This window comes from Cervus canadensis, chromosome 5 (assembly GCF_019320065.1).
Source record: "Cervus canadensis isolate Bull #8, Minnesota chromosome 5, ASM1932006v1, whole genome shotgun sequence".
Taxonomy (NCBI): Eukaryota; Metazoa; Chordata; class Mammalia; order Artiodactyla; family Cervidae; genus Cervus; species Cervus canadensis.
In genome coordinates, this window is record NC_057390.1 from 95,502,754 (window position 1) to 95,526,385 (window position 23,632).

Sequence of the window (23,632 nt, forward strand, 5' to 3'; positions counted from 1 at the left end):
CAGCCATGAAATGAGCAAGACGCTTGTTCTTTGGGAGAAAAGCTATGACAAACCTAGACAGCGTATTTAAAAAGTAGAGGCATTACTTTACCAACAAAGGTCTGTATAGTCAAAGCTATGGTTTTCCCAGTAGTCATTTATGGATGTGAGAGTTGGATCATAAAGAAGGCTGAGCACTGAAGAATTGATGCTTTTGAACTGTGGTGTTGGAGAAGACTCTTGAGAGTCCCTTGGATTGCAAGGAGATCCAACCAGTCCATCCTAAGGGAAATCAGTCCTGAATATTCATTGGAAAGACTGATGCTGAAGCTGAAGCTCCAGTACTTTGGCCACCTAATGGGAAGAGCTGACTCATTAAAAAAGACCCTGAGGCTGGGAAAGATTGAGAGCAGGAGGAGAAGGGAAGGACAGAAGATGGTTGGATGGCATCACCGACTTGATGGACATGAGTTTGAGCAAGCTCCAGGAGATGGTGCAGGATAGGGAAACCTGGCATGCTGCAGTCCATGGGGTCGCAAAGGGTCGTCATGACTGAGCGACTGAACACCGCTTCTCACTGAGACATCTTCACCGCTTTGTATTGGCAGCAAGAAAACACAGCGGTTTCTTTTAGGAATAAAAGAGGGTTTTATTTATGCAGAAGCTCCTCCCCCTTTCCCGGGCATATGATTTTATTTTCTAAGATGACCCTAGCAAGATACAGCATCAGTGTGGAAAGGGAGTGACTGAGACAGGCAGAGGCTGGTAGGTGGGGAGGGAGGGCGGTGCTTGGGAGATGCTCCTGGGGCCCCCTCCCCCCTCAGCTCCAGCCTCTGAGGCCTCAGCTCTTGCAGACCTGGTGTCTCCTTTGCATATATGTATCTTTAATAACTCTGGTTGAAATGGTGCCTGGGTCCTTTTGTGTGTCTGTCTGTCTCCTCCCATCTGTGTTGATGTAAATATTCATTGGGCTTCCCAGGTGGCTCAGTGGTAAAGCATTCGCCTGCTAATGCGGGAGATGTGAGATGGATCCCTGGGTGGGGAAGAGCCCCTGGAGTAGGAAATGGCAACCCTCTCCAGTATTCTTGTTTGGGAAATCGCATGGGCGGAGGAGCCTGGTGGGCTACAGTCCGTGGGGTCGAGCAGAGTCAGAGATGGCTGAGCTGCTAGACAACAACAGATATTCGTTGACTGGATGAGTGGTGGGGCTCTTGGCCGGACTGCATGCTGAGATGCGGGGTGGGGCCGCCTCCCCTGCCCCGGGCCAGAGGTGACTCCATCCTGGCTGGCTGATTGCAGGGGCCTTCAAGCTCTACGACTTGGACAACGACGGCTACATCACCAGGAACGAGATGCTGGACATTGTGGACGCCATTTACCAGATGGTGGTGAGAAACTTGGGTCATATGGGGTGAGGGGGAGGCCATAGGGACATGAAATTTAGTGACTGGGCCTGGCCCAGAGGAAGCACCCCCTGGGGTGGCTCTCCTGCCTGGGGTAAGAGATGGCCCGATGAGGGTCACTGCCTGGGGTTGCTCTGTGCAGATGGGGGCTGGGGTGGATGGGATGTTCTGGAGCAGAATTACAGATGGTGGCGGCATTGTGGGGAGTCGGAGGGAGGGAGAGGCAGGCCTCCTCTGGAACTGCCCCTGTCTGGGGGGCATATTTTTTTTTGGCTGTGCCCCGGGTCATGTGGGATCTTAGTTCCTTGACTAGGGATCGAACCCTCACCCTCTGCATTGGAAGTGTGGAGTCTTAACCACTGGACTGAGGGAATTCCCGGGTTGGCGGGAGTTGGGGGGGGCGTATTTTTGAGCAAAGGGCCCCAAGCCAGGTGTGGCAGAGGCCAGTCCCCACCTCATCTGTCCCTGGCAGGGGAACACCGTAGAGCTCCCTGAGGAGGAGAACACCCCAGAGAAGAGGGTGGACCGGATCTTCGCCATGATGGACAAGGTGAGACCCCTCCCATAGGCTCCGCTGACCACCTAGGGGTCCGGCTCATGAGTAGGTAGGCATCATAACTGGTGTGATGTCCACTGGTCTGGCTGGCAGCCATCCCCTTTGAACATCAAGGGTTTTAATTAAATTTGTCCAGCTCTTTCTCTTTGATTCACTAAGATTCTTAACCTTGTACATTTTTTGCCATGGACCAGAGATATTGGCATTCTGGACAAGTTGGCTGTGGATTCCTCAGAATAATGATTTTTAAGTGCTTCAGATAAAATCCACAGGATTAAGAAGGGAGCTATTTGGAATACAGCTGGCAAGACCTTTTTTAAAAAAAAATTTGTGATGTGAGCTTCTTTATGAATACGTTGGATAATAAGATATAGAGGTGGGTTTAACCATCCCATAATACCAAAGTGGGGCGATATGTATGGGTGGTCCTACAGCAGCTGTGATGTATCATGAAAATGCTGAGATCCCCACGGTTGACAAAGTCACAGGTACTGCCGGTCCTGTGGGGGATCGTCACCCAGATTCATTATGGAAGGAAGGGCTCAATTTCAGTTAGAAGTTAGCAAAAAGAACGACCTCTTTTTTTCCCATTTTAGTTCACAGACCTGCTGAATTCTGTCCACAGACCCCAGTATAAGAAACCCTTCTTTTTAAAATGAGTTTGTTATTTTTATTATCATTTTTTACAGTAGGCCCTTGTTGGTTATCTATTTTAAATATAGCAGTGTGTCCATGGCAATCCCAAACTCCCAGTCTAGCCCTCCCCCTGCCCCCTGCTGGTAACCAGGGGAATAAACTCATTCTCTCTGAGTCTGTTTTGTAAGTAAGTTCATTCTTATTATTTTTTTTTAAACTTTTTATTTTGTATTGGGGTATAGCCGATTGACAAACAATGTCGTGGTGGTTTCAGGCGGACAGCAAAGGGACTCGGCCATGCATATAACGTGTGGCCATTCTCCCCCACACTCCCCTCCCATCCAGGCTGCCACGTGACATTGAGCAGGGTCCCCTGAGCTATACAGTAGGTCCTTGTTGGTCGTCCATTTTAAGTGTAGCAGTGTATATATGTCAATCCCAAACTCCCCACCTATCGCTCCCCCAGCCCTTCCCCTGCTGGTGACCATAAATTCATTCTCTAAATCTATGAGTCTGCTTCTGTATCATAAATAAGTTCATTTGTATCCATTTTTTAAGCTTCTGCATATAAGCAATATTATATAAGAAACCTTTCTTTATACCAAAGTTTTAAAAGTGGAAATAGCATTGTTTTTAAATAGTAATTGGATAGCAGGATGGTACGGAAACCCAGTGTTGCTTGCCTTCAAAAAAGAACATGAATGAGAGTGACCTTGGCCTTATTATTACATCCTGGTTGGGTGCAGGTGCTTGTCCTGAAAGCTTTGAGCCTGAGGCCTGACTTCCTTAATTAAAAAAGTGAGATCAGCTCACGTCAGAGAGGCTCAGACATGGAGGCTCAGTCGGCGCTGGGCTCCTGGTGACAATCAAAACATGCGTCCACAGAGTGTGGGCTGAGAATCCTAGTTTCCTGCAGAGAGGTTCAATGTTATTCAACAGCAAGGTGTTAAATCCCCCTCCCCCGCCCCCACTCAGACCTCCCTTATTTTGGGACACAAAAGTGCATACTGGGGTCAGATTGGGTGCAAACCCGGCTTCCCCAGTTAGCAGCCAGGGGACCCTGGGCAGGTGACTGAGCTTTAGCATCCTCACCGGTAAAACGGTGATAAGACCAGCCCCTCTTCTTTAGACCAAGCACCCGTGTAGCGTGAGTGGGGCCCACAGTGGACACCCCTTGAGGTCTGCCTGCTGAGTTTGTGGAATCCTCATCACACCGTCCCTCTCCGGGTGTGGGACGTGGCAGGGAGGGGGTGGCCGCCAAAGCCTTTTTCTTTTGCCCTCACGTGTTTCCTTGAAAGATGCTCCAGGGAAGGAAGTCTGGCCTGAATCCTTTCCTCCCACAAGAGATCCACCAAAGCCCTCTTACGTGGGTTCCACCCAGCCTCCTTGCCAATCTCTGGAGTTTGGTGTACACTGCTCCAGAAATGGCTTAAACACCTTTCCAAGGGTGACCCCCAGAGACACGCATCAGGCCCTCAGCCTTGTGGGATTAACAGTCTTTGTGAGGACGAACAGCAGCGAGGATGATAACTATGGCCCTAAGGGGCACTGCCAGTCAGCCAAGCCCTTTACAACAGCTTGAGCTCAAGGACGGCTCCCCCAGTGCCCTGAAGAAGGTGGGCATGTCTCTCCAGTCCCCAGATGCAAAAAAGGAGCCCTGAGAGGCGGGTCGCCGAGCCAAGGTGAGCCAGCCAGGAAGTGCCCGGCTCCTCCCACCTAATGAGCGGCCTTGCCTCCCTCCTGACCTAACTTTGGAAGCTCTCTGGGGACCAGCCCTGGGCTGGGCTTGGGGAGGGCGTGTCCAGGGTCCGGGCCAGAGGCCTCCATCCTAGGAGGCTGGCCACCCCCTCCCCTCTACCCGCCTCTCTGCTTACAGAACGCCGATGGGAAGCTGACGCTGCAGGAGTTCCAGGAAGGATCCAAGGCGGACCCGTCCATCGTGCAGGCGCTGTCCCTCTATGATGGGCTGGTATAGTCCAAGGCCCAGAGCTGGGGTGAGTGGAGGGGGCCTGGGGGTGGGGTGGGGGCAAGGGGGACACCCAGCCAGAGGACACCTGGGTTTGGCAGGTAAGTAGGGGGAGGCCCAGGAGGCAGGGCCTTCAGATCAGCCAGGTCTCCTCTGTTTTTGTCATTTTTATATACCTAGATTCATCCAGAGACTTGACTTGAATAGAAGTTTCCCTGGGTTGAAAACACTTTGAAACGTCCCAGTTCTCAGTCAGGGCCAGGGGCCTGGGAGAATATCCCTTCTCACTCAGGGTGGCTGAAGACCTCAGCTTCTGACTCTCTTGATCAATAGCTCAAATGTGGTTTCTTTTTTTTAATTCAAAAGCTTTTGGTTTTCTGCTCTTAGTGCAGGATGATAGCCTACTGAGGCTTCTGTTGCTGGCAGAGAACTGACCCCCACGGTCCTGTCCAGCTGTCTTAAATGTGTCTCCTGGATGATGCATTCTGTCGGTACAGACCTAAGAGTAGAATTGCTGGAACACAGAATGTGTGTAGTATATTTAGCTTTAGTTGTTACTACTGGACAGTTTTCCAATGTGGTTGTATTATCTCCTACTCCCACTCGTGATATATGGGTGCTCCCAGTGCTCCACTTCCTGGCCAGCATTGGATCTTCTATGTCTTCTTAAATTTCAGCTGTTTTGGTGAGCCTGTAGTGATAGCTTGTTGTAATCTTTATCTGCATGTCTCTGATGAGCGCTGAAGTTGGGCACATTGGCATATGTGAAAGTGAAAGTGAAAATCGCTCAGTCGTGTCAGATTTCTTGTGATCCCATGGACTGGGCCTGGCAGGCTCCCCTGTCCATGGAATTCTCCAGGCAAGAGTACTGGAGTGGGTTGCCATTCCCTTCTCCAGGGGATCTTCCCAACCCAGGGATCAAACCCAGGTCTCCTGCATTGCAGGCGGCTTCTTTACCATCTGAGCAGGGAGGCCCAAGAATACTGGAGTGAGTAGCTTATCCCTTCTCCAGGGGATCTTCCCGATCCAGGAATCGAACCAGCATCTCCTGCATTGCAGGCAGATTCTTTACCAGCTGAGCTACCCAGGAAGCTGATGTGTGCATACTCAATTTTACCATCACCTTATGTGCAGCGCTGTCTTAGTTGTCTGTTGCTACATACTGAGATCTTGCAAAACTGCAGCTGGAAAGAACAAACATCAGGGATTTGGATGCAGCTTTTTTTGGTGCCTTCGGCTCAAAGTGTCTCTTGAGGATACAGCCAAGCTGTCAGGAGGATGATAAACAATCCCAGTTGGCCCAAGGCTATCCTAGATTTAGCGCTCAAAGTCCTATGTCCTGAGAAACCCCTCTGTGTTAGGTAAACCGGGGTGATCACTAACTGTTGGCCAGGGCTGCGGTCTCATCTGAAGGTGTGGCTGGGGGTGACCCACTTCTAAGCTCACTCATTTGGCTTGGCAGCCTCACCATGTGCCCCTCTGCACAAGGCTGCCTAACAGCATGGTGACTGGCTTCCCTGAGCGTGAGATTTCTGGGAGGGAGAGAACCCAAGGTGAAAGCACAGTCTTTTTATAACCCGATTTCGAGAAGCAAGATCCCATTGCTTCTTTCTCAAGAATGCCTTCACTACTTTAAGCTATTTGTATTTCTATATACATTTTAGAATCAACTTATAAATGCCTATGTGCGCGCGCGCGCACACACACACACACACACACACACACACACACACACACACACACACACACACACACACACACACACACACACACACACACACACACACACACACACACCCCTGCTTGGATTTTGATTGGGATTGAGTTGAATCTCGGCTTCCCAGGTGGTGCTAGTGGTAAAGAACCTGCCTGCCAATGCAGGAGATGTAAGAGACTTGGGTTCAATCCCTGGGTTGGGAAGATCACCTGGAGGAGGGCATGGCAACCCACTCCAATATTCTTGTCTGGAGAATCCCATGGACAGAGGAGCCTGGCGGGCTACATCCATAGGGTTGCAAAGAGTTGGACACTACTGAAGTGACTTAGCATGCATACAAGAGTTGAATCTCCTATTTAACTTGGGGGAAAATTGGCAACTTTATAATGATGGGTGTTCCAATCCGTGAAGATGGTGTATCTCTCTGTTTCAGTGAGTTCTGTTCAGGTGCTCAGTCGTGTCCGACTCTTTGTGGCCCCATGGACTGCAGCACGCTAGGCCTCCCTGTCCATCACCAACTCCCAGAGTTTACTCAAACTCATGTCCATTGAGTTGGTGATGCCATCCTTTGAATTTTTGTCTTGGTAACATTTTGCTATTTTTAGCTAAAAGGTCTTTCACATCTCTTAATAGATTTATTCCTAGGTATTTGATGTTTTTGATGGTGTTTTAAGTAATAATTTTAATTGTATTTTCCACTTGTTTCTGGTTTATAGAAATTCAGGTGATTTTTCTTTAACTGATCCTGTAACCAAGGTCCTGCTAACTTCACTTATGAAATCTTAGATTCTGCCTTAGATTCTTTTGTATTGTCTACGTTCTGTTTCTCCCTTTCCTATCTCTCTGCCTTTGTTCCTTTCTCCTGCTTCCTTGCTGGTTGGGCTCTCCAGTCACACAGGAGTGATGAAGGTCTAACTCTCGGGGGAAAGCTTTCAATAATTTCCCATTAGTTAGGTTGTTTGTTATTAGTTAGGTTGTATTAGTTACGTTTTGTATTAGGTTTGTATTAGTTAGGTTGTTAGATAGATTTGATCAGATTTAGAAAGGTTTCTTCTTTTCTAGTTTTCTAGGAGTTTTTTTTTTTTTTTTTAATCATTAGTGGTGTTGAATTTTATCAAAATTTTCTGCACTAATCAATATTCTTTTTTTTTTTTGCACTAATCAATATTCTTATATGACTTTTCTCTCTTTGTTGTTAAGATGATGAATTACACCAGTTGATTTGTATGTGTGTGTGTGAATACATTGTATGGCTCATCCATGGAGTCCTGCCCATTTAAATATTCTATGTTTTTTAGATATTCTATGTTTTTTTTCTGTTCTTTTTCAAATTCTTTTCCCATTTAGGTTGCTATATAATATTGAGCAGAGTTCCCTGTGCTATACAGTAGGTCTTTCTGGTTACCTGTTTTAAACATAGCAATGTGTACATGTCAACCCCAAACTCTCTAGCTGTCCTTCCCTTCCAGCCTTACCCCCAGGTAACCAAAAGTTCATTCTCTAAGTCTCTGAGTCTGTTTCTGTCTTGTAAATAAACTCATTTTTATAATTTTTTTTTTCAGTTTTACATATGTGATGCCACATGATATTTGTCTTTCTCTGTCTGACTTTCTTCACTCAATCTCTAGGGTCATCCATGTTGCTGCAAATGGCGTTATTTCATTCTTTTTAACGGCTGAGTAATGTTCCATTGTATGTATGTACCACATCTTCTTTATCCATTCATTTGTCGATGGATATTTAGGTTGCTTCCATGTCTTGGCTATTGTAAACAGTGCTACAGTGAACACTGGGGTGCATATATCCCTTCGAACCATGTTTTTCTCTGCATATATGCCCAGGAGTGGGATTGTAGGATCATATGGCAGCTCTATTTTTAGTTTTTTAAGGAACCTCCATACTGTCCTCCATAGCAGCTGTACCAATTTACTTTCCCACCAACAGTGTAGGAGGGTTCCCTTTTCTCCATGCCCTCTCCAGCATTTATTGCTTGTGGATTTTGTGACGATGGCCCTTCTGACTTACACCAATCGATTTTTGAATGCTAAGCCACTCATGATAAGCTTTTATGTGTCATCAGATTTGATTTGCTGATATTTTGTTTAGGAGGCCTGTTTTGAAGCTTCTAGTGTTATCTTGCATACTAAATCCTTTTTCATTGAAGGGACATTAGAAAACATGTTTAAAAAGAAAACCTCCATTAAAAATTATTATTGGAAAAAAAAAAACCCCTTCATATATAACCCTTTTATATATAACCCATTGCAGGGCTCCACCTGCAATGCAGAAGACATAGGAGATGCAGGTTTGATCCCTAGGTCGGGAAGATTCCCCTGGAGGAGGAAATGGCAGCCCAGTCCAGTATTCTTGCCTGAAAAATTCCATGGACAATGGAGCCTGGTGGGCTATAGTCCAAAGGGTCGCAAAGAGTCAGACACGACTGAGTGACTGAACACACACACATATAGCCCAGAAATAACCACTGTGAACATTTTGTGTCTAGAATGATTCAGAAAGAATTGAATACTTACAGAAACTTAATGCTCAGTAACTGGGTCACATAGGAACATAATAATCAAACCAATTTGTAAAGGAACTGTGACAGATATTTCTATAATCTTAGAGATGCTCAGTATGCAGCTCTGGGTCCTGGAGCGCATCCTGATCTGTTGTCTAATTTTCACGGTCCCCTTTTTGTGAATTACCACCAGCGGCCTCCTTGGCAACTGTCACCTAACAACTGCTTCATTTCCTCCAGGCCATGGAAAAGTGGTGCAAGCCTGGGTTTTGATGTATTCCCCGCCGAGGAAAAGTTGTACAGTGTAATTCATTTCTTTAAAGCGTGTAATTATTTTTGAATTACCTTATTTGTTTTTGTCTCACAGTTTTCTATGAATGTATATGTATACATATTTCCTCAACAACAATGAGTTCATAACCACATGCTGTTGGCTATTTTTCTGTTTTTGCTTTGTTTTTTCAAAGAACAACTTGTAGGAAACACTTATTTTTTCTTTTGGAGACTCAACAGTAACAGGTTTGTAACGTGTTTTATCCAACGTGGCTTCACATTCTTTGTGTCTGCACTGGCTTTCCTTAGCACAATTTATGTAGCCATATATCTTACCCTCACCCTCACGTGTCAGCCAGGACAGTGTAATTTTATTTCCGTGACAAGCTTTTCAGGGTGACAAGATTCACTTTTCTAAAGCTCTTCCCGAAAATTGCCCTTCTCATTTTTTCTCAGGCTTTCCCAGATCCTGTCTGGTTATAATTATATCCAACTTGTGTTCCATCGTTTTTGTGATTTATTTGCCTTCTGAGATTCCTGATGTATCATAATTCTTAGATAAATTACTGTTATATAATTCATTGAATTATTCAGGAGCTGAGATCATGCATACTTTCTGCATCACTAAATCTTGCTTGAGATCATCCTTTTTAATAGCTGCATAGTATTCCATTTATGGCTGGACCATACTTTAACCAGTCTTGTGGTATGGGACACTTAGGTTGTTGGAAATTTGAGGATGGATTGAAACCATTTTTATTATAGAAACACTCTCAGGCAATAGTGGAGAATATGTAACTCCATGTACCTATCACCCAGCTTCAGAATCATGGATTCATAGCAATCTTGACCATCTATTCCCTCCCCCACACCACTCATGCTGGGTTGTTTTGAAGAAAATTCAAGACATCATATCATTTCATACATAAATATTTCAAAATGTATTCCTAAAACATAATGACTTTTTTAAAAAAATCCATAATACCAAGAAAAAAGTAATTCCTTAATACGCTCCCGTCAGCATTTAAATTCCAGTTTCCCATTATCTCACAGTTTTCTTCTCACTTTGTTTATTGGAATCAGAATTGGAATAAAAGCCACAGATGGCAATTGGTTGGTAGGTCTCTATTTTATATATCTTTTTTATTAAAAATTTTTTTATGTGGACTACTTTAAAATTCTTTATTGAATTTGTTACAATATCGCTTCTGTTTTATGGGTTTTGTTTTCGAGTTTTTTTTGGCTGTGAGGCATGTGGGGTCTTTGTTCCCTGACCAGGGATCGAACCTGCACCCCCTGCATTGGAAGGCAAAGTCTTAACCACTGGATCACCAGGGAAGTCCCCTCTTGTTTATTTTCATCTCTTAAATTTTCCCCCTTCCCTTTCCGTCTCACTGTTTGTTGAGAAGCGCATTCTGTAGGGTTCCCCACAGTCTGGGGTTTGCTAACGGTGCCCTGGGGTGCTGTTTACAGACTCCTGTTTCCTGTTCTTCCTGCAAATGGCAGTTGATCTTGCCACTGGATTTGGTCCACTTTTGGTGAGACTGTCTCATGGCTGGGGTTGTGTGGGTCCGGCAGGCACACGTGATGTCGGTGACATCAGCACCTCTTGCTGATTGCCATCCCCATCCATTCACCAGGTCTTGCAAAATGGTGACATCCTACAGTTGTCTTTCCTTCATGGCTGGGTGCATCACTTTTATAAAAGGAGATGTTCCCTCATCCATTCGTGGGTTATCCCCAGGGTATAGTGTTCACAGGGAGGGCAGGATGGATACTTGATTCTTTATCAGTTTTCAAAACAAGTTGGATTTCTCACATCCTTTAGAAGTGGCCAATGATGTTTTATAAAAACAATATGTGTAATTATGAGTTTAGGGATTTAAATGCATTTGATGAGCTTAATTTGGGGTGGGGGGAACTGCCAAACTTTTCCACAGTATCTGCGTCATTTTATGTTGCTACCAGGAATGATTGAGGGTTCCAGTTTCTCCACAGCCTCACTAATGCTTGTCAGTTTCAGGTTTTATCCTAGTATTTGTGAAGTGGTGCTTCTTTCTCTCTCTCTCTCTAACCCTCAAGGCATGGGGGTCTTAGTTCCCTGATCAGGGATTAGACCTGCGGCCCCCTGCATTGGAAACAGGAAGTCTGAACCACTGGACCACCGGGGCAATCCCTCCTCGTGGTTTTGGTTTGCTCTTCCCTGATGACTGATTCTGCCGAGCATCTTTTCCTATGCTTATTGGCCCCTGCTCACTTTGTTCTTAACCGTTGCACACTCTGTCACATGGTTCTGTCCTTATTAATCCCGCCGGTCCCCCTATCGCGGACACTCAGTTTGTCCTCTCCTGTTTAATTTTGCTGTTACAGATGATACTGTCATAAGCATCGCATTTATTTCTGAAGCATACATCCTTAAGCACCAAATGTGTGGACTGGAGGGAGTGCACCTTTTTAGGACTTGTCACCTTGTCCTCTAGTTCCAGGGTGCCCGCTCCCCGGGCCGTGGACGGGTACTGGTCGGTGGCCTGTTAGGAACTGGGCTGCATTGTTTTCCACGAAACCAGTCTCTGGTGCCCGCAGGGTTGACTCCCGCCGGCTCCGTGCCCCTGGCAGCCTGCGCTGAGCCGGCCCCCCCTCCTGTGTCTTCCAGATGCCTGGGAACCACTCACCTCCTCCCGTGCCATGAGGCCACGTCCGCCCTGACTCCCCCGCCCCCGACTCCCGTGTCCACCGAGCCTTCCTCCGCATCCACGCCCAGCCGAGCTGCCCTGGAATCGCGAGGCCGGCTCCCCCCCGCCCCGCACCCACCCGCCGCCTGAAGCCGCCGGCTCCGATCGCCAACAACCTCCGCTTGTCCAGAAAACGAGCCCACGGATGGGAAAGGCCCCTGCCCTCTGCAGAACCCAGGACTCCGCTTTGCAGGCGGGGCCTCGGTCTCGCCTGCTCTCCTTGCGTGTGTGCTTTTGTGTTTTTGTGTTTTTTTTTCTATTTCAAACAGACACTGAAAAAGAAAAAAAACAAAACTACCTTCTGTTCTAGAAGATTCCGACTGACAGATGGGGAGAATGCCTTGGGGACGTCGGAGAACCCTGCCTCCCACCTTGACCTTTGAAGCCAGAGAGGCCGCGGGGAAGCTCCGGGCGTGGGGGTTAACGTGATGTTGCCGCCCCCTCTTCCTCGGGCAGCAAAACCGCCTGCTTGGCTAGGATGATTAATTACGATGATGCTAATTTTCTGTGATAACAGTATTGTGCTTTTGGTGGGGAAAGTGAGGTTTTTTTTTATATATATATATACATATATAATTGATATCTTTTATTTATTGGTTGTTAACTGTTGCTGCTGCCTCTGTGTGTCCAACGGTCCCAGGGATGTGGGGCCCACCGTTTACATGTGCACGCCCCTCACCCACCTGCCGACACTCTTAGGAGGATGGTGGCCTGCAGCGGCCAAGAAGCCAAAAATCTTTTTTTTTTTTTTAATTTAAAATTTTAGATACTGTGCTTGCTTGATGTTTGGAGAGGGGAAAGGTGGGCTTCTTCAATGGCTAATGCACTGTTCCCTCTGCCCGAATGCCTCCTCTCTGGATCTCTATTCTCTGCTCCCAGTTCACACCTCTCTTTGTCCTGTATCCTCCTGGGGGTCCATCCCATCTTTTCTGAGGATGGACAGGGGACAGCTTTGAGCTTCTCGGTTCTCGCTTTGGTGTTTGCAGCCGCGAGGTTTGTGCTGAGACTGAGAGACAGGAAGGCGGGCGGCGGGGATGGACCAGGAAGCTAGGAGAGGTGAAGAGGGAGTGAGCCAACGTTTAAGGGCTTTGAGAATTGCTGATCACTCTGCTTTCCTGCCTTCCTGCCTGCCTCGTCCAGAGGAACACGGTACCCTTCCCTCCTTTAGCTCAAAAGCCAGGAAGGGTGGAGGGGGGCGGGGAGAGAAGGGAGAAGCCAGGAAGGATGGGGAGAGATGAGCTGCAGGCAGTCCCATTCAGGTGGCCTCTCCGGCTGTGACCTGCCTGAGCTCGTGGAACTTTCTAGCTCTGCCTGCCACTGAGACAGAGCAGCCCCAGAGTCAGATGACCTTGGAGCAGAGGCTGGGAGCCCGAGGCTGGCTCTGTGATCGCGGGCACCCCCTTGCCCTCTCTGGGCCCCAGCTTCCGCCGCTGTTGCAGACCCAGGAGGCCTGGGCTGGAGGCTCTGAAGGCTTTTCTCTGTCCCTGCCGACGCTGTCTAATTCTAAGCCCGGGTCTCCTGCTGTTGGTGACTCTGTGGTCTGTGGCTAAGTTTCCAGACCCCAGCAGACACGGGGACTGTCTGAGCCTCCATCTCATCTCTTGGCACATGTCTTCAGGGACACGGCAGCCCGTGGTGGCGTTGCGTGGGGTCCGATGACACACCTTGTCCCTCCCCGCAGTATCCTGGTCCTCCTGGGCTCCTGAGCCAGCTTCCAGGCTCAGAATATGTCCTCCCCCAGGGAAGGCTTCGGGGGCCAGAAGCAGCCTCCCAGCCTGTGGTAGGGCCAGGCTGGCGTCTAGAATCCTGCCTTCTTTTTTGCACAGTCAGCAGCCGACCCCCTCCCTGCTTATCCCGGCCCCGGGAGACGAGGAGCTGGCACTCAGCCCCCACTGGGAATCGCCCTCACCGTCTACTTTGCACTTTCCCAGGAGGCCAGAGATTCCCTTGCTCCTTAGCCCTCAGCCACCAGACGCTCTGTCAGAGAGCGGCTCTGCCAGCGTGGGCCTTGCGCGTCCACTCCTTGGGCTGGACCACTCAGCCAGCTCCCCCCTCTCCCTCCTGACGTTCGCGGACCCTCTGCCTCCCCTGGAAGCCCCCCAGACAGACCCTGCATGAGTGGGATCAGTAGTTTTGTTTTCATGGGGGACTTTGAAACCTGGGCCCTTTGGGGCCCCTGCAGTCCCCTTCCTGCTCAGGCCACTGGCCCAGGAGGCCCCGGGACCCATCACAAATCCTGCAGTTCTTCATCCTGGCTCTGACCTGGGGGCCTAGGGTGGGAGGTGAGCTTGGTGACTTGGGACTGGAGGTCAGATGACTTCTGAGACTCAATCTGTGTCTCTGGTCCAGGGGTCAGGAGTGGTTGTGCAGCTGTCCCGGGGGCATCATGGAAAGGGCTTGTGGCTGAGAATTCTCCAGGGTTCAGCATGTAGGTCCCATCAGCTGAGGCATTGATTCCCAGGTGTCTGGGGAGAGCTGAGTGCCAGGCTTTCCTCCCACCTTCTCGCCTTTGGCCTTTTGGTTTGGAGCCACAGGTGTGGCTTAGCAGGAGGTACTGTGGACCCGTGCCCCAGGTACACCTTGGGTCCTTGCCCGGAGACTGTCCAGAGCATGCTGGACACTGGCCATTTTTTGCCAGAGGTTGTGGACAGCGACAAGCCTGTCCCCTCCTCTGACCAGGCCTCCAGCCTCGGCACCCTGGAACCCTGAGCAGTCCATGGGCCTCTCTCCCTGCCACCGTTTCCCACCCGAGGCCCAACCCCATCAGCTGCTGCTCTCCAGGGCTTCCAGGCCAGCTGGAAGCCAGGCTCTTAGCCTCCCCCACCCCCTGACCCCGCTCCCCAGCCCAGGAGCAGGAATCAGCCTCGGGCAGCACACCTGCAGCAGCCCTGGCTCCTTCCTCACGATGTCCGCTCCCTGCTCCGCGTTGATGGTACTTAGGAAAACCTCATGCGTTTCCAGTATTCAACCAAGCAATGTTTAGAGTAACGTCAAGGCAAACATGTGTCCTCTCCATCCCCTGAAGTGCTTTTCATTTTGACAGACACTTCCTAGATGACAGATGCACCTGGGCTTTCGGGGACATTGTCTCTTCTCTTGGGGTTTGGGGGGTGGTGGTGGGTTGGAGTCCTGGGTGTCCTGGGAAGTGGCAGCTTCACTGTTCAAGCGCAAGCTACCCGGTTCCCAGTGGTTTCAGCTTCTAAGTATTGAAGGGAATGCTGGGAGCGCCCCCTGGTGGTGATGAGCAGTAAAGACATTTGGGGGACTTGCTCAGCCGAATAGATGATTTGAGAAGGAGGCTGCAGATGGGGATTTGAGGAGGGGGGCCAAGATCTCACCCAGGCCCTGGGCTTCCAGCCCCACCTCATTGGCAGCATGTGTCCCACACGCCCCTCTTCTAGGACCACCCCAGGGGTAGCAAGTGAATTAGCATAAGGGCACTGTGATGGGAAGCCTTGCCCCCCACCCCCCTCTTTTTTAATATCTGCGGAATAAACCCAATGGTTGATTTTTGAATGAATAAAAAGGCTTTTGTTGAATAAACAGCTGGTCCCAGCTTCTGTCTTGGCATCTAGGCATCTCAGGCTTTGTCTGCTCCCCGGGATTGGGACGAACTCAGAATCCCTTCCACCCACCCACCCCCGACTCCCTCCTTCCGCCCAGGCTGTACATTTCTGTGTCCCCTGTGTCTTTGCCACAAGCTCCCAGTCTGACTCAGTGACCGGCTTTCTCCAGGACTCTGAGCAAGTCTCTGCTGCTCACTGGGACTCTGTTTCTCCCTCCGTCAGATGGGAGTGAGTCTCTGCTCAACCCCTATCACAGGGCCGTTGTGGGGAGCAGCCATGAGTGGAACCATTAGAGCCCTTGGTCGAGGTGAAAGGCCAGTGGAGACGTGAATGGTCATGGTGCCCCCTGCCCAGAGCCTGTGACTTTGGAGAGGAATTTGGGCAACTCTTACCAAAAAAAAGGGGGGGGGAAAAAAAAGCAATGTTTCCTGGGTGGTGATTTCCTTTGTTTGCCTCCCCAGCCCCTCTGGACTTCTTTCGGGGTGCTGTCCTGTCTGAATCTGCCGGTGGGTGTCTCTGGGGGAGGGGCAGGCCCTGGCCCTGGTGGTGCGGCTGGGGGTGGGGTGGGGCCCCGGGGTGGACAGAAGCCACGCAGCATGCCCAGGCCTCCTCTCGTGTTCCCGCTGTATGTCGTCTGTGTCACGCCAATTAAACACGCTTCCTGACTTGTCTTTGCTTCCCTTGTGTGGACCTGTTGCTTTGTCTGTTTTTTTTTTCGTTTCATTGTAGGTTTCTCCTTTCTCCTGTGACACCCTTTCTCTTGCTTTGGGTGTTGTCCGCCCAGTTGTCCCGAGAGAAACCATGTGCAGAGTGAGAACCTTGGGTGTGGTGAGCAAACCAGAGCGTTTCCAGGAGTTTCTGTGGAAGCCATGGGTTCAGCAGCGTGAACCCTGAGCCCACCCCACAAGTCACCCCCAGCGTTTCCATGCCCGCCTGTCTCATCTCTTGCGGGTCTCTACAGGGTTTAACTATGTTTGAAAACAGGGGCCCCAACAAGTGGCGCTCAGGACTGAGTATTGTCAGAATCACCCAAGAGCTCGTGGAAACCCAGGATGCCAGCCTCACCGCCAGTTTCTGATTAACTGAGTTTGAGCTGGGGCTTAGGAATGTACGTTTCTAACAAGTTCCCAGGCCCTGCTGGTCTGGAATCACATGCTGGAATCCCTGGGGAGCTGTTGACACTGGGGGACAACCAGCTGGGTTCTCATTTTTATTTTTTTTGGCCACGTTATGTGGCTCATGGGATCCTAGTTCTCTGACCAGGGATTGAACCCAGGCTCTCGACAGTGAAAGTCCTGAGTCCTAACCACTGGACCACCAGGGAATTCCCCAACTGGGTTCTAAAGAGGCGTCCACCCTCCATTTGCTGGGGATTCAAGCGAAATATCCACCTGCACGTAACTTTTGCACCTGTCATGTGTCAGGCGCAAGGGCCCAGAGACTTGTTGCTTATTGAATGGAGGCATGTTTTGGGCGGGGAGGTGGGTAGTTAATTAGCCCTGATGGGGGCTCTCAGAAAGGCACCCCATGATTTGGCATGGCTGCCCTCCACCCAGAACCTGGGATCTTGGAGGGACCCCTTCTTTCCCCTCTAGTTAAGTGACCAAATGTTTGCTGGACACGCATGGCGTGGTCCCTTCATGTGCCGGGTGTTTGGGAGGGGCAGGAGGGATCAGAGGAGGGGACAGTCTTTGCCTTCTGGAGTTTGCTGCAGAAGCATTAATTAGGAAGACAATAAAAGGTGATGTCACATTAAGAGCATAACTGCTGGTTAGAAATACATTATTGCTCTGGGCCCAAGGCTCCTGAAAGACTTGCCCATGTGTAGGCTGATGATCAAGCCACCAGCTTTAGAATGAGCCACCACCTGCAAACACAGGCTGTGGTTCAGAGTTGGTTTTGTGAAAGGAATCGTCAGACCACCATCACCTGGGAGACAAAGCTGGAGGAAGGCCCAGTGTAACTCCCACTTTGAGGCTGAAGCAGCCACAGAGAAGAGGGTACAAAGATGGTGCTCTCCATGGCCACACCGAGCACCCAGCATCCAGCCTCGCTCAAGACACTAGAACTCCTTCAGACACATACTAAGTTGCTTCAGTTGTGTCCGACTCTTTGCGACCCCATAGACTATAGCCCGCCAGGCTCCCCTGTCCACGGGATTCTCCACGTAAGAATACTGGAGTGGGTCGCCATGCCCTCCTCCAGGGCATCTTTCCCAACCCAGGGATTGAACGCCCATCTCTTATGTCTCCTGCGTTGGCAGGTGGGTTCTTTTCCACTAGCGCCACCTGGGAAGCCCTTCTCCAGACCAAGGGGAGGTAACTGACAGGGTCTTCTGGTAAAAATGTGGGCTCTAATTAGAGGTAGGTGATGACCCCACAGCCATTTCCCAGCAATCTTCCCACCAGATGAAATGTTACAACAAAAACAAGTCTTAGGTCAAATTCTGCCAAACGTCCAAATATTTACTAGCAAGCAGGTGCAAAAGGTTAAAAACATTTGTCTGTCCAGGGAGTTGGGGGACTTAGGACCCCAGAGACCCCAGAGCACAGTCTCTGGCTTTGGGTTCTCTTCCCACTTGGTACAAAGATGCTGAGTTCTGGGGATCTTTCTATCAATCATTAATTTCTATCACCTCACACTTCTGTGAAAAATGATTTGTAGCATCCTTTTGTTAATGAATCAACTCTGGGGTGTAGGTTTTAATAGTAATACATATTTAAAATGCTAATATGACCCCTTCTGAAGAGCAGATTCCTAAGTGGGGTGTTTCAAATCAGAAGGGACTGTCTTTGAGGTGGGAACTGGAGGTAATTGACACCTGCACACGTGCTCCGATTCCACAGTTCCACTGAAGCACTGAAAGTAAGGGTGTGCACCAGAGCATCCTCTCTCAGGGAAGCCCAGGATCCGGTTCAAAGGCCTGGTGTGAAAGCATCTGGGGCAACGATGCCGGGGTATGGTGAGCTCTCAGTGAGTGTAAGTTGTCGCTGGAGGTGGCTCTGGTCTTTTCCAGGCAACCTTGGGAAGTGTCTACAGGGACAAGGTTCAGAGCCTCTGCTTCTGAAGACACAGGGTGGGTCATAATCTCTTGTTCTGGGCTAGGTTGAAGTCTGCACTGACCTCCCCCTGGCCCAGCCTACCTTGGGCAATTTCCCGTGGGTTGAGGCCCAGTAGAGGCCTAGATCTGGCCAATTCCTTCCTATCTGGGCCACCTGGCTCACCAGGATGGCTCAGACTAGCATAGGTGAACCCCCCAAGATGGGCTGATTTTCCCCACCCCATCCCCCATGCCATCCCCAAACCCAAAACTCATGTCTGCATGACAGAAATGAGTCGTCTCCCTAAATCTTACTTCCCAGAGCCCAGCTCAGGGCATTGCTAGGCATGAAGAGGAGAGAAAAAGTGGGTGGTGGGATGGAGGGTGGGGGATGCAATGCAGCCCCCTGCCCTGATGTGGCCGCCCCCTCCCTGCCCCCCTCCTGGGGGGTGCCCCCTGCAGTCTGCCTATCACGGGTGCACGTCCCACTGTGACAGTGCCTGCCTCACATCTGGGCTTCCCTGGGGCTCAGTAGGTACAGAATCCTCCTGCAATGAGGGAAACCTGAGTTCGATCCCTGGGTTGGGAAGATTCCCAAGAGGAGGGCATGGCAACCCACTCCAGTATTCTAGCCTGGTGTATGAGCGAACCTGGTAAACGAGGTGGCCCAGATAGGAACTCCCACAGGCCTGGGGAAACAGACTCTTGGAGGGCACAAACAAAACCTTGTGCACATCAGGACCCAGGAGAAAGGAGCAGTGACCCCATAAGAGACTGAGCCAGACTTCCCTGTGAGTGTCTCACGTCCAGGAATAGAAATTGTATATCCCCTGATCTAGGGGAGCCTGGTCAGGGAAGTGGCATGGAAAAAGGCTTTGAAGGCCTCCTGAATTTAGGAAAAGCGAGCTTGCATAGGTACGGTAGAGACTTCTGCTTATTCCCATAGCCTTTACCCGCCCACCCCTCCTCCGTTTAGCTGTGCCCTGGACTGCATGGAAAAAAGAACTACATTTCCCAGCCTCCCTTGAAGCTGAATGTGACCATGTGACTCAGTTCTGACCAATGGAAAGAAAGCAATGAATAAAATCTCCCTTCCTTTTCCCCTCCTTACCTCTGGCTGGACCTTGAATTCCAAAACAGATTTCCTGGTGCCAGGGCCCCTGATCCCATGGAGGGGCTGCACCAACCCTGGACCATTTACACTGGGATTGTTAGGAGCAAAATAAACACACTTCCAACATGATTAAGCCATCCGGGGTCTCTGTGTCAACAACCACATTTTAACATTTTAATTCAACCTTCATACACTGAGTGATTCTCTGGGTCATTTTAAATGAGCTGATGCCACTTACAAATGTTTGCATCTAAACTCTCAATGTTTGCCAAAGTGATTTAGTAAAAAACTGACAGTGTGATGTGTTCCCCATGTGGCCTCTTCTTACCCATGCCTTCCCAGCCCCTCTTCCTTTTTCTTCTTCCTTTCCTGCTGTGCCCCCCTCCACAAGTTCAGGAGGCTGAGGGTCTCAGTGGGAAGGACTCTTGGGGGAAGGGCCTTCTTTCGCTGAAGGACTAGGGAGTTAGGGGGTGGGGCAGGGCCCCGCCTGGGCCAGGAGGCCCTGTAAGACTTCGTTAGTCAGGATTTCCCTGGGAAACCTCAGTGAGGGTGGGTACTATGCGGGCTGGCCACACATTGGGCACTGGAAGGACCTTGCCAGGGGCTTCAAGATGGGGGGGGGGCACCAGAGCCCCTCACAGTCCATTTAAACCCCCACCTCCCTTTCCCTAGAGACCTGAAATAAAGCCATCACATAAGCAGATCTTAGAGGTGACAGATGTGATGAAAACAGCTTTAGGGAATTCCCTGGCAGTCCAGTGGTTAGGACTCTGCCCTTTCAAAGCCGGGGCCTGGGTTTAATACCCTGTCAGGGAACTAAGATCCCAAAAGCCAGTGAGGTGCAGCCAAAAAAAAAAAAAAAACACTAAAACAGCTTTGTTTAGAGACCAGGGAGGAATAGTGGAGAATTGCCATCTGGCCGAGGGTGTCTCATTTTAATCTTTGGAATGTTGGTTGCCCCAGAGGTGAGGGGAGGTCTCTGCCATATTGTGGAAGGAATGCTTTGATTTTTGAGGATCCTGAGGACTCAATTAATATGTTAAGCATCCAAAAACCTTCTGGCTTTAGGAGGAGATTTGTGCAACGTCAGAGGCCAGAGCCGGGACCTGGGGTGAAGGGGCAATGGACTGGCCTGGGAGGAGAAGGGAGAGGCTGTTCATCACCAGGCAGGAACCATCTTCATCATCAGGGAAAACCTCCAGTCCACTCTGAGATCTGAATTCTACACCAAAGCGCATGCCTCAAACCAACTCACCCAGCGCTGGCTGTTTTCTGAGTGATTTCCAGGCAGCAGCCTCAGGCTGACTGAAGTCCTTGTCTGGCTTCTGTAGGGATGAACCGAGACTCATATGTGTATACTGTCCAGCCACAGGTCAGGTCTCAAAAGCAGGACACACCCCAGAGGGTTGTGAACTTCAGCTGCAGATGGGTGATGTCACCCAAGGACCTCACCAGGGGGTGGGGTTGAGCCCTTCTCCCCACTTGCAGTCACCCAGGGGCCTCCTGCAGGAGCAGGGGCGGGGCTGGCCTTCAGGAATGGCAGGATCTAGATGGGAAGACTGCAAGAAGATCAAACCAGTCAATCCTAAAGGAAATCAGTCCTGAATATTCATTGGAAGGACTGATGCTGAAACTCCAGTACTTTGGCCACCTGATTTGAAGAGCCGACTTGTCGGAAAAGACCCTGATGCTGGGAAAGATTGAAGACAGGAGGAGGAGGGGACGACAGAGGATGAGATGGTTGGATGGCATCACCGACTTGATGGACATGAGTTTGAGCAAGCTCTGGGAGTTGGTGATGGACAGGGAGGCCTGGTGTGCTGCAGTCCATGGGGTCACAGAGTCACACAGGACTGAGCGACTGAACTGAGGTGGGGAGGAGGTGAGGGAGGGGTGCCCCAGGCAGAAAAGAGCAGGTGCAAAGATGCAGAAGTAGGATTTTAGGAGACAGCCACATGGGGCGGGGAATGCATGTGGACCTAGTGGCCACTGCTTCCGTGTCAGTGAAGCGTCAGGTTTTTCCAGGATATGAATCTACAGAAAGAAGGGACATGGACCACTTTCCAGGAATCAGTACCAGCCCGGACCTGGGCAGTCTGAGCTTATCGCCCTCTTTCTGTGCTTCTTGGGAAGCCTGGCCTCGTGGCTCTTCTCTGTAACTCACCCTTTCTATCAAAAAAGTAATCCTAACACGATAGAGCATGGTAAAGCTAATAGCCAGGTTCTCAGGCTAGGTTCTCAGCCATCTTGTTTACTCTTTACAGCAGTGCCCCCTTGAGGCCGATCCTAGCATTACATTCCAATTGATGCTTTCAAACTCTGGAGCGGGAGAAGACTCTGAGAGTCCCTTGGACTGCAAGGAGATCAAACGAGTCAATATTAAAGTAAAGAAAGAAAAGAAAGATAGCGCTAAGTCAAGTCCGACTCTTGCGATCCCATGAACTGTAGCCTACCAGGCTCCTCTGTCCATTGGATTCTCCAGGCAAGAATACTGGCAAGAAGATCAAACCAGTCGATATTAGAGGAAATCAAACCTGAATATTCACTGGAAGGACTGATGCTGAAGCTGAAGTTCCAGTACTTTGGCCACCTGATGTGAAGAGCCAACTCACTGGAAAAGACCCTGATGCTGGGAAAGATTGAGGGAAGGAGGAGAAGGGGGTGACAGAGGATGAGATGGTTGGATGGCATCACCAACTCAATGGACAATGAGTTTGCACAACCTCTGGGAGTTGGTGAAAGACAGGGAAGCCTGGTGTGCTGCAGTCCATGAGATTGCAGAGTTGGACACAACTTAGCAACTGAACAACAGCAAATGGAGGCCCAGAGAGAAGTGGCAGGTCCCTGTCTTATAGTCTGTAAAGGGCTTCCAGGCTCCCATAAACTGCCTTTGGCCAGACGCCGGGTGTAGGGGGAGGTAACTTCTGTTAGGTCTGGATCTGGGGAGTGGATGGCCATTTCTGGTCTCTCCCAGATGCTGCTGTTTGGGGAGGTGAGGTGTGTGAGGGAAGGGGGCTTGCCCAGCTGGGGTCCATGGAGGTGGGGTGAGGACCTCTCGCCTGGTGGGAGAAGCAGCTCAGAGGCAGGTTGGGGGAGACAAGGGGAGGGAGGCAGGGGCTGGACCCAGGGAGGAAGGTCCGGCTCACAACTTGCTGGGTGCTGGGGACAGAGGACCCTGAGAATATCCGAGCCTGAGAGCCCGTTCCTGCCCAGGGAAGCCAGTCAGGCACGATCTGCAGGAGCAGGCGGGAGGGGTTGGGACGGGCTGCAGGAATGATGGGGTCAGCCGGATAGGGTCCCCTTGTGCCACCTGGACAGGCCTGGAGCTGTCAAATGGGGTTGATCACGGGACTCAGCTTGCAGGGTGCTGTCGTGGGCATCCTGTGACCGGAGCAGGGCGAGCTTAGGTGGGGCTGGGCAATCAGGAAGTGCCCACATACAGCTGTGCCCCTCCCCCACTCCGGCCGCTCCGTAGCTACTGCCCTCATCCCCATTTTCAGAGGAGGAAACCGAGTCTCAGAGAGGGTCAGTGACTTCTCTAGAGTCACACAGCAAATACGTGGAAGAGCAGAGATTTGAGGCCAGGCCTTCCGAATACAAAGCCGGAGCCACCATCGTGATCCATCAGTTTTGGCCTGGTGTCCTCTCTCTCAGGGTGCCTGGAACCAGCACTTCCCAGAGTCTGGAATTTTCCACCAGGCAACGGGCTCAGTCTGAACGTGGAGAGATCTCACTTTCTTGACACAAAGGCAAATCTGACCCTGGGCTCCCTGGAGCTGCTGGCTCCCAACTGGGCGTCCTTGGCTGGCCACTCCTTGCCCTGGACGCTCTAGGAAGAAAAGGAGGCGACAAGCCAGCCACTCCCATGACCCTCACCCTCAGCCTCTTGGCTGGTCTTGGGACAAGGCAGGCAAACGGTTTCTTCCGCAAGGAGGGGTCAGATGGACCGTTGCGTGGCTCCGGGAGGCCTGGGATTCCAGGGGCAGGGTGGGGCCTGGGAAAGCCCGCTGTCTTCAGCATTTTTTGGCTAGTCTCAAGACATTTTCAAGCCACCCCACTTGCTGTACCATCTGGCTGTAAATTAAACGCTGCGGGAGGCGAAGGGTGAGGGACAATTACTCTCTTCTCCCAA

General features: G+C 50.4%; 1 protein-coding gene across 3 annotated transcripts in view; it reads left to right on the forward strand.

The window, feature by feature from the left end:
• NCS1 (neuronal calcium sensor 1) overlaps positions 1-15,755 on the forward strand; it is a 55,730-nt gene extending 39,975 nt beyond the window's left edge. For 2 of the 3 annotated variants that reach the window (XM_043469849.1, XM_043469848.1), the window contains 4 exons: positions 1,279-1,367; positions 1,855-1,932; positions 4,451-4,568; positions 11,702-15,755. In XM_043469849.1, the coding sequence (XP_043325784.1) occupies positions 1,279-1,367; positions 1,855-1,932; positions 4,451-4,549 (266 nt within the window). In that variant the 3' untranslated portion in view covers positions 4,550-4,568; positions 11,702-15,755. The remainder of the gene's footprint in view (positions 1-1,278; positions 1,368-1,854; positions 1,933-4,450; positions 4,569-11,701) is intronic. The other variant, XM_043469850.1, reaches the window with a different exon arrangement.
• Positions 15,756-23,632: the final 7,877 nt, after the last annotated feature.